The following is a 15,782-nucleotide window of genomic DNA, read 5'->3' as shown; positions in this document are numbered from 1 at the left end:
CCCAAAGGGCAATAAAACACCATAGATTCCGTAGTATTTCTTTTATTTTCCAAGAGGAAAAAGGGGTGGTTTTATTTTTATTCATATTCATCTTAGCAGCAAGAATAATTGAGAAGCTTATGGAGATCTACATAGGGACAGGAGAGCCATCAGTGCAACTAGGATCCATGGCCTATGTAAGATAGCAATTTGCCCATCAGGGCAAGGGATTCATTGTCTCTTTTTGAAGTTCATCTGCAAAGAGTCTCAAAGCACAGCAAATAGCTGGGCAAGCCTCGTGCTTGCTTATTTGGGACACTGTGAGGCTTTCTTTGCCTGCTGTCTTCTGAAGACAACGGAGCAGCTGACGTCTTGAGGCAGGTGAAGAAGCTGATGAGAAGAGGGTTATAGCTGCCCCAGCCCTCTCAGCTGCAGGCAAGCTCAAGTCCTTTGAGCAACTCTTTTGAGGTGAAATCCAAGGCAGTGGGTGCCCCCGTAGCTGAGATTTCTTATGACATTCAAGCTGCACAATGCAAGGTCAGGTAACAGAGTGGGACTGGGAGAAAGCAGAAGATCCACATTTCTACAGGCAGAGGTAGGGAAGAATCAGCTCCGGGTGATACTCAAAGAAACTACAAAAGTACCAACAAGTTTGATATCCTTGATTTTTTTTTTGATGTAAAAACTCTTAGAAGAAAGATCTTTAGCACAGGATTGGTATTTTCCCACTTCTGAATAGTCCAGAAATATAGCAAGAGTACAGACGGACAGTACAGACGTTGAATGCAGGAATGGATGGAAGCAGAGCAGCATGCCTTGCTTAGTCTTACTGCTTTTCTTCTGTGGTGTTTTGCTGTTTCTGAACCCAGATCAGCAAATGCAGAAGAAAAAAAAAAAAAAAAGTAGTCTTTGCAATCCTTATTTTTTTGTGAGTGGATTGAAGTTTTCTTTTCAGCAAAGGTGCTGATTTGTGAGTTACTTTTCTAGGCTCATTTACCACATCTTTGCCGCTAAATAGGCAATGGTTTCCCTTGAGCAATGGAAGGAATGGGCAGCACCATTGCAATGTTTTCCACTAATACAGGATGTGGGATGAACTCTTCTGCAATCAGCTTATCACAGTCAAATAACTGTATTTTGCCAGCAGGGCAGAGAGGCTTTCGATTTCATGAAAAATATTGCAGCAAGAATGGGAAATTGTGTGCATTCTTTTTACTGCCATCATCAGACCTAGGGGGAAAAGTGGGGGGGAGGGGAGGGGGAAGGGGATTTCCCCAGTATTTTTAACCCAATAATGGGGATTTCTTTTTACACTGCACTGCTTAGACAGCTGACACAGTTCTGGCTCTGAGCTAACCTTAGAGATCTGAGTCTAAAGCTGGTCCAAGCGGTTCAGAAAGTACTCTGATTAAAACCCCAAATGGGGACGTAGAGAAAAAAAAAAGAAAAAAAAAAAAGACGACACCTTTGGTCAGGCAGGAGGAGATGTCTTCATTTTGTCATCAGCCCCAGCACTCACTGGCCTGAACAAAATCCCATATCCACCTCTTTGGGCATTTCTCCCGCCCATGAGACATTTGTAGGCTGGAACAAGGGAAATGGAATATGTGGCCGCTCAGCTTCAAAGCTGGGTGCTGTTATCACACCAAGATGCAGAGCACGGAAGTGCCAGCACAGCCTCTTACAGGGAGCTGGGGAGAAAAAAAAAAAAAAAAAGAAAGAAAAAGCTACTGAGATTTGGGATGGCACCTAAGCAGTGTGGGAAAGGGCTTCTATGCTACCAGATCCAGTAATAGCAGAGAAACAGATTCAGTGACGAAGGTGAGTCCTTGTTGTTCTGTACGCCTAAGAATCCCATTTCTTTGTCTCTATTAGGTGGTAGCCACTTAACAACTTTAAGGTGTCTTTATTATTCTCCATGCATTGCTTTACTAATCACTAGCCCAGTTTTCCATGCAAAATGTCCTCTCATTTGCAGTGGTCTGTTTCACTGATGTTTTATCCTTGGGACTAGTGATACCATGGTAGTCATCCATGAATTTACGCCTTGTCCGGCCTATTCCTTTTCTGGTTTTGCATCCCTCTTGAGTATCCTCGTTCTTCAGCCTCATCAAAGAACAGTCGTAATGTCTTTGATACTGAAAGCTACATTCATGCTCTGAATAGAAAAATGTCCATTTAGCCTTCCACGCCGAGAAGGCCTTTCCCATCTGTAGATTTCCCCCAGGCAGATCCTAGACAGAGCAATGGTTGTATTGGCTTTGGAGGTCCCTCAGAGAAAGATAGGCACCGGTGTTTGGGATCTGGTTGGGGAAGGCAGTTCTGCAGGGATTCTCATCCTGTGCTTGCCTTAGAGATGTAGGTTGAGGAAGGGAAGGGGTAACATGTGCTGCTGGAGCGGCGGGATCAGTCGGAAGGCCTGCCTTCCCACTCCCCTCCATCACGCTGGCGGTATTGCTGTCATGCTGGCCTGGTGGGTCAGGAAAGTCTTTGTCCAGCTGGCACAGGGCCTCAGCAGGTTGTGAAGGAACTTTGTCAACCACCTTTTCATCCTGCCTCAGAACTGGTTTCGGTGGGGTGGTTTCACTTGATGGGAAAGCTGCTGAAATAGCCACGGGCCGCTGGGCTTCACCTTGTGTCTCTGTCATAAAGGAACTGTTTTGGAAGCCCTGGATCCCCTTGAAGCAGTGAAGGAAGTTGTGGGACAACATGGGCATGTCCTCTGCCAGCGTGCAGAGGTCTGGGGAGGGGAGAGCGTGGTAAGACTCGCTGTCCTCGCTGCCACTGCCCTCCTGGGTGAAAGGCTCGTACGTGAAGTAGACCTGACAGGGCTCAATCTCAAAGGAGTTGGGGAGGTGGAAGAAGAAGTAGCCTTGGTTGGTGAAGCAGCTGGACACAGAGTGCCCACTGGTTTCTGCGGGAGGTTCAGGAGTCAGGGGTCCCTTGGAAAGCAAAAGCTGGGCTTCCTGGTCATTCTTCTGCATCACCTCCAGCACAGAAATTTCTGGGGTTATGCTGTTCACGCAGTACGAAGATGAGGAGAATGGGGAGGAGAGCCATTTCTGATGTGGAAAAAACATAGGAGAGAGACTGTTATGCCCAAAGTATAACACAGTGAGGAACAAAAGGCCTCCCCCTTAAGCACCCACACCAATTAAGTGGCCATTTCTTTGGTCAAGCAAGAGTTGCAGGAGGTGTGGGAGGGAGATTCATATCCATGATGTCTCATCTGCAGTGTTTCAGAGGGAGTATATCCTTCTGTCACTTTAAAATCAAGAGAAGATATTGCAAAACTATGTTATGAGACTTCTGGGTGGGGAATGGAGGATTAAATTGAAAGAAAAGGAAAAGGAAAAGGAAAAGGAAAAGGAAAAGGAAAAGGAAAAGGAAAAGGAAAAGGAAAAGGAAAAGGAAAAGGAAAAGGAAAAGGAAAAGGAAAAGGAAAAGGAAAAGGAAAAGGAAAAGGAAAAGAAAGGGGAGGGGAGAGGGGAAGAAAAAAAAGAAAGAGAAGAGAAGAAAAAGAGGAAAAAGGAAAAGGAAAATGAAGAGGAAAAGGAAAAGGAAAAAGAAATAAAAGAGAAAAAGAAAAGGAAAAGGAAAGGGAAAAGGAAATAAAAAGAGAAAATGAAAAAGAAAAGGAAAAGGAAAAGGAAAAGGAAAAGGAAAAAAATAAAAAGAGAAAAGGAAAAGGAAAAGGAAAAGGAAAAAGGTAGGTCTCATGCAAAATATTCCTATGTGCTGAAGCAGTGTCTAATACACCTACATGACTGCATGCAGCTTTCTTGTCTGAACTGCTCTTCTAAGCCCCTCTTGCCTGGATTTCCACACAAGTTACAGCCTGCAGCATATCATTATCCTTAAAAATACACTGATTTTGATAATATCCTACTTATTTTCATTTATGGCCAGTAAAGCATTTTTTTTTGTAGTTCTTTCTACACTAGGAAAGTGTCTCCGGTGCCCGTTGCACCTTCCTCCCCCACACTCTTCCCCTGTAGGTTTAGCTTTCAAAGGCTTTTTGCACTAAGGCTTTTCCACAGCTTTGCTGTCCTCTGGACTCTCTGCAGCTTGTCTCCACCCTTCTCGAAGCAAAATATCCCTTGGGATCACCTCCCACGTCTTGCATCTGATGCTTCCTTTAATACTGCACAGAATGGTAATTGTCTTCTTGCAGCTGCCCATACTCAAAGAGAGACTGGGGAAGGGAGAAAGAGGGGGTGGAGAAGGAAGGGAAAAAGAAAGAAGAACACAGAAAATAGCTAAGTGCCACCCAAAGTGATGGTAATTAGCAATAGGAGAGGAGGTAGGGCTCACAGCCAGAAGAAGGGGACCACAGCAGGAAATCTGGGCAGCCTAGGGCAGGTGGGGAGGGACAGAAGCAGGGTGGAAAAGGATCTGAGGGGCCAAGCTTCCTCCCACAGGTCCTTTATGTTCGCTCAAGTTCTCCTGTCAGGGGAGCAGTTTGCTGAGGTTTGCGTGGTTTGCCGTTTCTCGGTTCTGAAATTAGAGATGTATCAGCCGAGTGTCAGGTTTTAGGTCAAAAAATAAAACTTGAGCAGAGAACCCAGCAGCTGGTGCTACAGGCACATGAGTTGCATGCGCACATGTAGGTCTGAGGACCTGGTGTCTGTCCCAGGCATGTACAGCTGGACCCTCCTTTCCCTCATTTCTCCCTAATAACCACTTGGATCCATCCCCAGTCCCATACCTGAATGTCACCTCCGTGAACAGAGACGAGCGGGGGAAAGAATTTCTTGGGGTCTGGGATGTGAATCTTCAGAATCTTCTTAAACCTTGAGAAGAGAGGAGATTGAGAAATGAAGCAGGGCCTGATCCTGACCTCTCTGGGATTGTGATGGGAATAAGAGAGAGCATTGCAGCACATGGGAGCAGGAGAAAGGTAAAGTAAAAACAAGCCTGAGGACCCTCCTTGCGCTTGAGAGGCCCAAAATGCAGCAGCTAAGAGATGAGCGACAGGGATAAGCCAGATAAACCTGATTTTGGAAAATACACTCCTATCAGCCTTTTTCCTGGGGGAGCACAACCAACAGTTCACAACCTTCCCTACCTTGGTGGTCACCTTAGTTTTCTCCATTTCCCCCTGCTCCATGATAGATCTGGGCAGCTCTCCCTCGTTTCCAAGGTCCAGCTGCTGTAAGCTGCCCCCTTTTGGTTTTGCTGCCCCCACAAAGACTCAGGGGACCCCGTGGTGTGAGCAGGACCACCACTGGCAAAGCTGTGTCACCACTGTCTCTCCTGTTAGCAGGATACTCTGCGGTACAGCTAGTGCTTACTGGACATGCAAACCTATCTGAGCATGTCATGCACCAGCCCAGTGACCTCCACTTTACTGGAACCAGTGTGTTGTCATCCTGAGGCAGCATGAAGTGATCTCATCTGTCCCTCAAAGAGGTCGGCTGATCCCGTCAGCTCTTTGCTGAAGCTTTGCTGTGGGATGCTCTGAGGAGAGACCCTCCTGACCTCTGGAGGCAATCAGTGTACTCCCTGAAGCATAAGAATTTGCTAGTTCTTGCATATAAACTATTTTACATCGCTGCAGATGCTATTTTTATTCGTGCATGTCTAATCCTTCCTTGGGTCTTACCTCAGCATTATCTTCCATCCAATCTCACAGGTTAACTACCCTCTGTGGAGAAAGGAGGCCTTTTTATCTCTCTGTTTGCCATGTAGCTAGCACTTCCTCACCTTTGTGTTATGACTCAAGGCAAAACAGCGACTTTCTCAGTATCCATCTACTAAATATGCTTCTCCTTCTTTCCTTCCAGCCATCCCAGCCTCTGCTGCCTTCTTCCCTGAGAACATTTCTACCACCAACACCAGCGACCTGCTTCTCTGTCCCTGTCCTGAGATGAGAAAACCTGAAGCCATTTCTAACCTCACCATGCTGACAGGCCACTCTCTGTATTACTGCACTGGGTAACCTTGTGAAATACTTTCAGTCCTGACTTGAAGCTGTGTATGCTGGCAAAAAGAAGAGATCTTTAAAGCATCACATAGATGTTTACCAGCATGTGATGAGACACTTTAGTAGAAGAACTGTACTCCTCACTCAGGAGTTTTCCTGTAGATCAAATACTACCCATCCTCACTGAGCTCTTACTGGAGTATTTAAGAATGTCATGGTACCTAGGCTTGCTTCGTCCTCCCCTCTGAGAGAGTGCCCAGCTCAGTAACCTATTTTTTGAGAGGTGATTTTGGTGCATCCCTGCCAGGGAAAACCGCTGTAACCCACGGGCAATAGAAGTACAGAGGCATCTATTTTGAAGCCAGCCAGACCATGGCACTGGGTCTCGGGAGTATGGCACAATATGATGACAGTGTTAACATCATCTTGGGTGGTGATGTATCTACTCAGACAAATGTCAGCTTTGAAAGCTTGGGTTATGAACTGTATATTTGAGTCCCTCTGTATGCTGAGTAATGCCAAATAAAAAATAAACCAGGTTATGAGAAGATGCACAATATACAGGAGAGCAACAAAGAGGAAAACTTGACACTCATTTACCATTTCAGGGTCCGTAAGTTAATAAGGAAGGCAGTCCCAATGATCACGAAGATGCATGTGCTCACTATAAGAGCTGGCAGAACTGGCCGGGATGTTTCTGCAAGATGAGAGAGAGAGAGGGAGTTGCTATGAAAAATTAGCCGGGATTTTGGAGGTAGGATCTGCAACTTTTCCATGTCTGTTCAAACTGATCATGTTATTATAATATGCTGTTAATTATAATAATATAATTAATATAATATAATACACAGGACAGATAAAGGAGTTCATCTCTGTTGTGTAGGATGCCAAGAAAGGGAGTCCTAAAATCAGCTTAATTGGGCTTGGGGAATTGGAGTAGCATTGTAAGTCAGTGGGGAGGTAGAGTCATGGGGTTCATGGGATGGGTTAGAGGGTAGCAGGGCCAAGGATGGAGAAGGTTAGGGGTCAAGGGACTAGCCTCTTTATTAGGACGGGTGGAGGAAAGTTTTAGAAGGCTAGGGAGGTTTACAGCTTTCTGCCATATACTGATTTTGGTACTTGGGTTGTAGAGTTAGGAGAAAGAGACTGAATTTCCTCACTGAAAGCTCTGCCGGCACTCCTCAAGCTTTTCTGGAATCATCTTAAACTTTTGTTAATCTGTCTCTTTCTCACATCTCTCCCGGGCACCTTTGCTTAGTCTTGCTCTTCTGGTGCCCGCCTCTGCGTGCCACCCCCATTTCCCTCCATCCCTAGTGCCCCTTGGTCTGGGCCTGCAGGGTAAGGGAGCAGAAAGAGATAAAGGAGACAGTTGTAGAGTCCTGTCTTTGCCTGTCCTTGGGATGCTACCAAGATCACTTTGTCTCCTCTGGCTCTGGTACCCTGGTTATCTTTGGGTCTTGGTTGCTGTGACAACCGGCTGCGGCTGTATCCTGTTCATTGACATCACACACTGTCAGAATTTGATCGCCACAGCAACACAGTGCCCTTTCTAAACATAGCTCCTCTGTTTATACCAGTGCTAGGCACAACAGGGAGGGACCGGGCAGGGGCGGAGTGGGGGTGATGCAAGGGGAATAACCTCTAGCTGCTTATTTTCTGGAAAAGATGTGACGGAGGGCACAGCCCGTAATTCACAGAAGACACTCGCTCAGGTCACTATTATTTCAAGGATGCAGGTACCCTCCATGCTCTGGCTCATGGTAACGACTGGTGCATATATCATCAGTCCTTTTTGGAAGCGACTTACACACATATAAGTCTCTTTCATTCTCCCTGAGGCTTTCCTTCCTAGGCTCTGGTTTCATTGCATTTCACTGATCAATGGCCACACTGAACTGGCCCTGATTTACACCTTGTGGATTTTGCCTGGCCTCTGAAAGTCAGAGGGGCTGCTGCCCTTTACTCTGTTGGAGTCAGGGGGTCTTTTTCCTTAAGCCCTGTTGAGCCAGCCTGACAGAACGGATTAGGAGGGACTTCATTTTTATTTTTATTTTTTACTGCTCTTTGGTTAACACAATCCTCCTTACCCATCTTCCTCCATCTTCCTGCTTTGGTCCTTCTGCTTTGTTTTCTCTGAGTTCCCTCTTTTCCCGCTATGTCAGACTGCCTGACTCTGATCCTTACCATCAGCGTCTGTCTTCCACAGTATTGTCTTGCTCCAGTCACTCCACACGCCTTTGTAGGCACTTGAGTTACTTGGCTTTGCACGGACAGCTGCCTCATATTTCAGGTTGGGGGACAGTCCCTCAAATACCACCCACATCTGGTCCTGCTTAATGCAGAGTGTCTTGGCTTTCTGGAAGAAGGGCAAAAAGAGAGCATCATCAACATCCTGCCGTGGCTCACAGTATCATATATCAATCTTTCCCAAGCCCTCCAAGTGGACCTGTCTCAGATCCCTCCATTTTGTGCATTGTTTTGTCACAGTGAGGCATAAATCTCCTTCATTTTGTACTTCTCATCCCTTTCAGGTCTACCCTGGAGCTATCTAGATTTCTTTTGTGACAGCACTAAATAAAATAGGGTTCCTGTTTGCCTCCAAATGCTGGCAGCAGGTTCTGCAGACAAAAAGGGGTGAGGAAGTAATCCCCTCTCCAGATTCACTAAAACTTTTTTCATTCTGAGGGGAGATTTCTATAAGGAAGACCAGGATTCAAATGGTGACATGTCCCAGTGCCCTCACTCTGTACTCACCTCCCAGGACTGACTTGTGGTTCGGTACCGCACTTGGTATTGCCGCTCCCCATCCAAGTAGTGAGAGGAAATATTCAGGCTCCATGATAAGTTGTAGCTGTTTTTAGCTTTGTTAACCAGTTGAAGATTTCCTGGAGGTCTCAGTTTTACTGGAAAGAGAAAGAGAGCAGGAATGACGCCAGTGCACTGCCTGTAACAAGGCTCCACTGGAAAAACCTGTGTCGGTAGGGTTGGGGCCTTGGCTGAGCTCACAGACTCCAGCCATCCATGGCCAAGTGAGATGCTTAGAGAGTTCCCCCTCTCCGTTCCTCCTTCCTACCCACTGTCACTGGTGACAAAAGGCCTGGGACTGCATTAAAGGCAACTTGTCCGGAGAGCTTCCAGTGAGAGTGGCCACAGCAGTCAGTGCAATCCCACCTGGCCATGCATCTTATCTTGTAAGGGTGATCCACAAGGCAAGTGTATGGACAGGAAAGGATCATGGTTTGGGTGACAACTTCTTTCCAGCTGGACTTTCAGAAAGCTACAGCCACAAGGGCTGGAGTTACATAGACTGTCTGGGGTGAACCTTGACTCCAGACAGGCCTTCTTATGCCTCACATTCCAGCAGCTCCTTGGATTTCTCCTTAAGCCAGGTAAACATCCAGCAGAAGAATGACCCAAGCAGATATATATATATATATATATATATATATATATGTATGTATGTATGTATGTATTATTTTTTTTTCTGTTGGATTAGTGAGTTGAATCAATTCAGCAGACTACTGCTTGCCAAAGCTGGCTTAAAGGAGGGGGAACCATGTAGTTCGTAGGAGGGATGGAGCAGCAAGACTTTCCCTTCCTCCTGCAGCACATAGTTTTCAGAAGGTCAGCTGAGCTGACGTAGCCTGCTTGAAGCCTGAATTCCTAGGACAAAGCACTGTCACTCAGCTGTGTCCCAGATACAGGATGGCATAGGAAGTGGCTGGCATGCCACTGCACATTAGAGGTGCATGGCGCAGAAGTCAATGTAGTCCATCTGTGCTAAATGTAGCAGGGGACAACAAAAAGAGGTAAGACTGAAATCTGCTACGGGTGTTGCATGGTTGTGGATGGGGAGAAGAAACTGGGTGTCACTTTGTGGGGGACCTTCAGGGACTTCAAGACAGAAGATAACTCACTGTTTGCAAGTGGACTGAAGTCTTCCAGTCGTGCAGGTGTAGACCCATTCTCTCCAAGCCGGCAATGTACAGACATGTTAAGACGGTCTGCAGTAGTGAAGGATTGAGACTGCAAGGAAAATTTAGCATTAGTGACACTGCAGCCTCATCAATCACCATTCATATTTATAAGTATTGCCTGCACATAAGTGGTTTAGGAATACTTGACAATAAATATGGATGACACTTGTGGTTGAAAGGCATAAGCCTCAGTGGTGAGTAGAGGAACCAAAGATTTATGCTTGATGTGGTTGGATTTTTTTTGTTTGCTTGTTCACTGGAAAGCAGGGCACAAAATATTTTGGTATGCTATTTTAATAGGATTCCTGCATGTGCTGACTAAGCAGGAAAGATGGTACTTTCAGTGAGTGACATCTATTGAGACAAAATATTTTGACTAAAATATTTCATGTTCATTTGTAAGGTTGCGATAATATTGATATATTACTCAATATCTATATATATTATATTAATATAAATATTACTCATGAAATGCAGTGGAGTTACGATGAGCCGACATAACACGGTTCCACAATGATTCTAAAGGGTACATCACAAAGTATTAAATAAGAAATAGGTCAATTAGCTTGATTGGAAAGAAAGGAGTTTGACAGCGTAGTTTTTGAATCTGTTTATGAATCCTGCAATTTGTCTTTGCACATAATATACAAAACTAAGAAAACCTGGCTGTTGTTAGAACTGGTTGTGACTATCCCAATAAGGAGAATTAGCTTTTTTCTTTTTTCCCCCTGAAAATACAGGAACTACAGCAATTCCTTAATATGACTGAGGAACGTACCCAATAAGCCTGAAAAAAAAAGAAGTTTGATTTAAATAAATAATAGTAAGTAGGGGATTTGCATCACCATTGGCTTCATTGGTGTGCTGTTTTGCATCTTGTATTTGACGCGATTAACTGGGTTTCTCAGTAATTAATAATTTGGAAAATGGTAATGACCTCTTCAAGGAAAAATGAGGTCCAGAGGTGACCTCAGAGATGATGATCGTGGCCATCCTTCCACAGAGGAAGGGATTATGGCCAAACTCAGATAACAGTGATGGGGGACACTGCATATGATCTGTCCGTCCTGCATGTGTCAGGACAACATGGCCCCACTCACAATGAAGCCAGTCCCCAGTGCAGGACAACACGCAATAAGTCCAAGCCCAGAACTGGAGTCAAGGATTAGGTCTGGGCTTTTTATAATACTCTTGGGTGTCACATTCTTTATATGCCTCAAATTGAGAAACCAACCTTGTCATTAGCCAGGACATCCTAGATGAATAGATGAATTACTCACGTTACTGTTTTTGCTGAAGGTCTTGATGCATCTCCTCAGTTCTGTTGTGTGTTCTGCCTTAAGTAATTCACAATGTTCCTTGTATTTTTCCGGTGAGAAAAGTGACCTGGATTTTAAGCAGGAGAACACCAGTGAGCTGGGAAGTCTGTTTTATATGTAGTCAGATTTTATCTAACTCTAAAGGCCTTTCAAAGAACACTGCATCCTACCTTACTTGCTGAGCAGGTTACAGCTAGGATGTAATCCCACTTTCCCTCCCTACTACATCACTCAGACAAGTTTTACGTGCTGGCACATGGAGAGTTAATGCATCCCAGCTTTTCAATGCCAGAGATGATAGGAGGTTTCCAAACCTCTGGCTACCTCCTCTGCTTCCTGTTGATATGGGAGACAGATGCCTGTTTCTAGGGTTTTACACATCTCTTTCAAGCCACTGACAGCCCTGTAGCATTGCAGATACCAAGTGAGTTGTATCTCTTGAACCAGGTCACATCCCAGCCAGCCAGGACCGTACCCCACACTTGGCAGTGCTGTGCCATGACCCCTCTTCTGCTCTGACAAGTGTGGCTGGACAGGCTAAGCTGAGAGGTGGGAGAGCGTCCATGTGGTTGGAACTGAGGGGACAGCAGATTGAGCTGGCTGCTCCAGCAATAGGGTCAGGCCAGACTTGCTGGTGTCTTTGCCTCAAGCTCTCCTAGAGGAGACGGCTCTAACCCTACCCTCTTTGGGGGACAGTTGAAAGAGTTCTGGGGGACCAAGAAAATTCATTCTCCCATTGAGTGGTTTACTTCAATGGGAAGCAAAATAAACTGGTCACACAAACCTTAGATGTCCTAGAGCCCTGGTCAACCAACGGCACAGTTCCAGAGCCAGCCCAAATTCCAGATCCAAACTTTTCGACTCAATCCCATAGGGCAAAGAAGTATTTGGCTGTCAAGGTCCGTGTAGCAGACCCCAGAGCACATCTGCCAATCTCACCCCATTGGAGATGTCTCTGCTGATGGTCAGGAGCAACCCACCCACTGCTAGAACCACTCTGGGCCTCTTCTTATACCGGGCACCCAGGGATGCCCTGGGTAGACCAGTAACTCTTGACTCAAGATGTCACACATGGAGACCACAGAGAATCAACCAGCATCCACTGTGGTTCTGGCCACACACCTACTGCTGATCTGGGAGATACTTGGGAGGGGAAAACATCACAGAATGGGAGAGGTGGAAGGGCCAGGGTGGGCTATGGTAAAGGGAATGATATATTCCTTCATGTACTGTCGTTCAGCGTGCGACTTTCCTGTTACATCCAGTCCACCCTGGCAATGGGCAGATGGCCTCTGTATGATTTCAATCCCACCTCCTTCTGCCTCCGTCTCTACACACCCTCCTTTTCAGACGAAAATACCCTCCAGTCCAGAGAGTAGCTACCAGGGAAGAAGGATTTTTGGAAAATGAAGCACAGACAATGCTACAGAGCTGGAAGATGAGCACTGCTAGGCAGTTTGGAGCCCTCAGATGGCAAACACTGAGCAGTGGCCAGCATCTCCATACACCTGGGGTCAGACAGACTTCAAATGGAAAGCCCTCATCTGTGTGATTCCACCACACCGGGCCTGGGGAGGGAGAGCCTACACTGATGTGAAGCGCTAATTTTTCCAGGACACTTTTAATTCAAAGTATCATCTTTCCTCAACCTTTCTGGTCACCCACCTTGCAAAAAATGGTAGCTTCGATGAAATCTCCAGCTGGCACGGTGCATCGGCAAGGTCCCTGCCTGGGGTCCAGTCACAAAAGATTGCTGCCCGCGAGTCATACCAACAAGCAAGACTGGAGGTACCTGCCAGCAGAGAAGAGATGGACAGCAACGTGGCTGAATTAGCAATGACTTTTGGCATTAACAATCACCCCAGACAATTCTGCCACATCCCAAACTACAGAGTCCTCATCTGGATAGCTGTCTCCAAGTAAGAAAGGCAGAACCGCTCACTTCTTCAACTGCTCTATGTCCTTGGAGGTTGGTGTGCTTGTAAAAGATCTTTAATTATTGCAGCCTCCTCCAGTTGTATGTTACAACACAGACATTGCACAACAACACGCCACAGCCCAGGCACTCCATCCTACACCCCTCTGTTCATCCAGGTGAAGAGCATCACTTCTTACCTTGCGTAGAGACCGATGCCAGCAAGAGAGGTGTGAGGCTGAGCAGCCAGAGGTGGCACAGGAGCAGCAAGTAGGGATTCATCTGTACTGAGGACACACTGAAAGAGAGAAAATCCCCCCGCAACACAGCTCAGCAATGAAAGTTAAGAAGTTGTCATCCCATACGAGGTATCCAGTGTCCCAGGGCTCAAATCTTCCAGGCTCAGAAACTCATATTCCTTCTCCTCTGCCTTTCCCTCAGCACCTCATTGCTCTCCTGCCTTGGGGTGCTTTGCTCAGCACTGAAACCATCCACAGTGCAACAGACAGGCTGTTTGCAGAGGTAATGTCTTCTGGAAATGTGTGTGAGTGCACAGCCCTCCGCGTGTATTGTTTCAGGCTGCTTGCTGACTCAGGTAGAGAGTGCTATCGTGGCTGCACGAGGCTGGCGTTGCGAAGAGCTGCTTTTTTTGGTAAGCCCTAGGGCTGAAATCACTAGGTGCTTGCTGTGTAAGAGGGCTTTCTGGCTTCAACTATCAGAAAAGTCAGTTTAGGAGGTAGATTTTCAATGGCTTGTTTGGGACTGGGGAAAAAAAATAAATTAGGGGGAAGTTTACCAAGTTCTGGAAAGGCAAAGCTTTACCATATAATGAAACATTAAAATAATGCACAAATCACACACCATCCTTGCCAAGTAGACCCCGCACTGCCTTGGATGGACGTGTGCTTTCAGGTATAGCAGAAAACTCCAGCTTTGCAATTAGGTAGCTACAGCATCCCTCATTCCCCTCTGGCACCCAGAGAAACCCCTTGTCTTACAAAGCCCATACAGCTGTGTGCTGTACTACACACACAGGGCTTATGGGTTTCTCAAGCGAGCCTCCCCCGCTCCCCATCCACCTGGACACCCGTACCTCGAGGTCTGCCTCTGCCCGCAGAAGAAGGGACCATCCTCACCTCTCAGGGAGCCTGCAGCACAGGCAGGGCTGGGGAGACCAAGGTAGAGACCCGCTGAACCCCGCTGAGGACTGCCGGGGGAGCGAGAGTGGAGGGTTTTTAAAGGGCTGGCATGAGGCATGATATCGATTCCCGTTGTGATAAAAGATTAGGTTCAGAGGAAGAAAAACAGGACGACAGCGCATTCATAGAGAAAAGGGGAGAGAAAGAGAGAGAAAGCGCCGACGTGGTTGTGAGATGTGGGGTTTGATTTGAGAGGACTGTGGAAAGACAGAGAGATAAATATATGCTCAGCCCTCCCCAACGGCAAGAATCAGTTTGTCAGACCGAAACTCCTTCCAAGACGCTTCTCAGATCAGCCACCCCCGTGCGGGACAGGGCTGGCATCACCCCCTTTACCTTCTAGCTCCAGGCACCCGGCGCTCCAGGTGAAGGGGTCCACGGGGACAGGACAATGGGATTGATGATGGATGAAGGTGCTGGCTGCCAAACCGGGAGGAGAATGGGAATAAGGGAGAGGGGCTGGGGAGGATCTTCGCTCAGTGCATGTCCAGCCGCCAGCCAGCAGTTCTGGCAGGAGAGGAGAGGAGAGGGGCAGGTCTGCTGTGGAGCCGTTCCTCCTGTCTGCGCTCGACCTCTCTGTCTCCTCACCTTTGCACAGGAAGCTGCTGCTTGCTTGCCTTGTCAGACTGAGACGAAGCCCTGAAGTATCGAAAAGGCTAGCAAGGCCGAGAATAAAAAGCCCCAAACCACGTCCTACTTCCTGCTGGTAAAGCAATAGGTGCAGAAACAAGGGTGGAGGGATCAGGTGTTAGCTTGCAGTGCTCAGATATACTAGGGACCAGTCTGTAACTATTGCTGGGAAGCAAAGGAGAGAGAGAGAGAAGAACCTGTCCTCTCCAGACACTGTCGAGAGACCCATAGCTTCCTCTTTCAGATACCAAGGCACCCAGGCTCACTCTCAGGGGCTGCACATGTGCACAGACCAATTTGAAACTGGAGTAGGAGTCACTCCGCAGTAGAAACGCTGCGGACCACTTTGTGAAAAACAGCTCGAGTCATTGACCTAAGCAACACCAGAATGAAACCAGCCTCCCCACTGGTGCCCCAGTTACAGAGGATCCATCCTGGGTCAGAGCTTGAGTGGAAAGAGGCCAGCGCTGCGGCTGAGCAAGCTGGAGGCACAGCCCTCACACTTGCAGATGGTGTGACACCACAGGGACAGCTGTCCTGCAGCGTGCTTACCCAGCCAAACACCCTGCTCGCCCCACAGAAGAAAGAAGCCTTCCCTCTGACCTGACCATCTCAGCTAGTTCGGCCAGGCAGCGCGGCCCTGCAGCAGCTGCGGTACCTGCTTTACGTGGTTTGTCCGTTCAGCAGGCCGGAAAAGGTGCAAAAAATATGTCCACCTTCTTCTGAGGGTCAGTGTGCCCTCACCTTCACAGACACAATTCCTCACAGTTCTCCACGGAACATTTAATATTAGCAGATCCTTTCACAACAGGTGTCTTCCCCCACACCCTTTGCCCT

At 47.1% G+C, this 15,782-nt stretch overlaps 1 protein-coding gene across 1 annotated transcript; it reads right to left on the bottom strand.

Annotated features, from left to right (window-relative positions):
• Positions 1–1,869: 1,869 nt before the first annotated feature.
• On the bottom strand, positions 1,870–15,782 carry IL2RB (interleukin 2 receptor subunit beta). The gene is made up of 10 exons (XM_005015973.6): positions 14,652–15,782; positions 13,317–13,414; positions 12,867–12,993; positions 11,163–11,268; positions 9,823–9,931; positions 8,660–8,808; positions 8,090–8,261; positions 6,506–6,602; positions 4,688–4,772; positions 1,870–3,041 (listed from the first exon to the last, which is right to left on the bottom strand). Exons 2-10 carry the CDS (start codon positions 13,396–13,398, stop codon positions 2,214–2,216), a joined length of 1,755 nt encoding a protein of 584 aa, XP_005016030.1. The 5' UTR covers positions 13,399–13,414; positions 14,652–15,782; the 3' UTR covers positions 1,870–2,213.

The sequence above is a fragment of the Anas platyrhynchos genome, chromosome 1 (genome assembly GCF_047663525.1).
Source record: "Anas platyrhynchos isolate ZD024472 breed Pekin duck chromosome 1, IASCAAS_PekinDuck_T2T, whole genome shotgun sequence".
Classification (NCBI taxonomy): Eukaryota; Metazoa; Chordata; class Aves; order Anseriformes; family Anatidae; genus Anas; species Anas platyrhynchos.
The sequence above is the reverse complement of the archived record's forward strand: the minus strand, read 5'-3'. Positions and strand labels throughout refer to the sequence as shown.

Bases quoted from the DNA above. Each gene is read 5' to 3' on its own strand.
- IL2RB (XM_005015973.6), bottom strand. From the start codon at position 13,398: ATGAATCCCTACTTGCTGCTCCTGTGCCACCTCTGGCTGCTCAGCCTC. The intron at 8,262-8,659 runs GTGAGTACAGAG...CCCTTCTTCCAG, and splicing joins CCACAAGTCAGTCCTGGGAG to AAAGCCAAGACACTCTGCAT. The intron at 6,603-8,089 runs GTAAGGATCAGA...CTCATCTTGCAG, and splicing joins GTGGAAGACAGACGCTGATG to AAACATCCCGGCCAGTTCTG.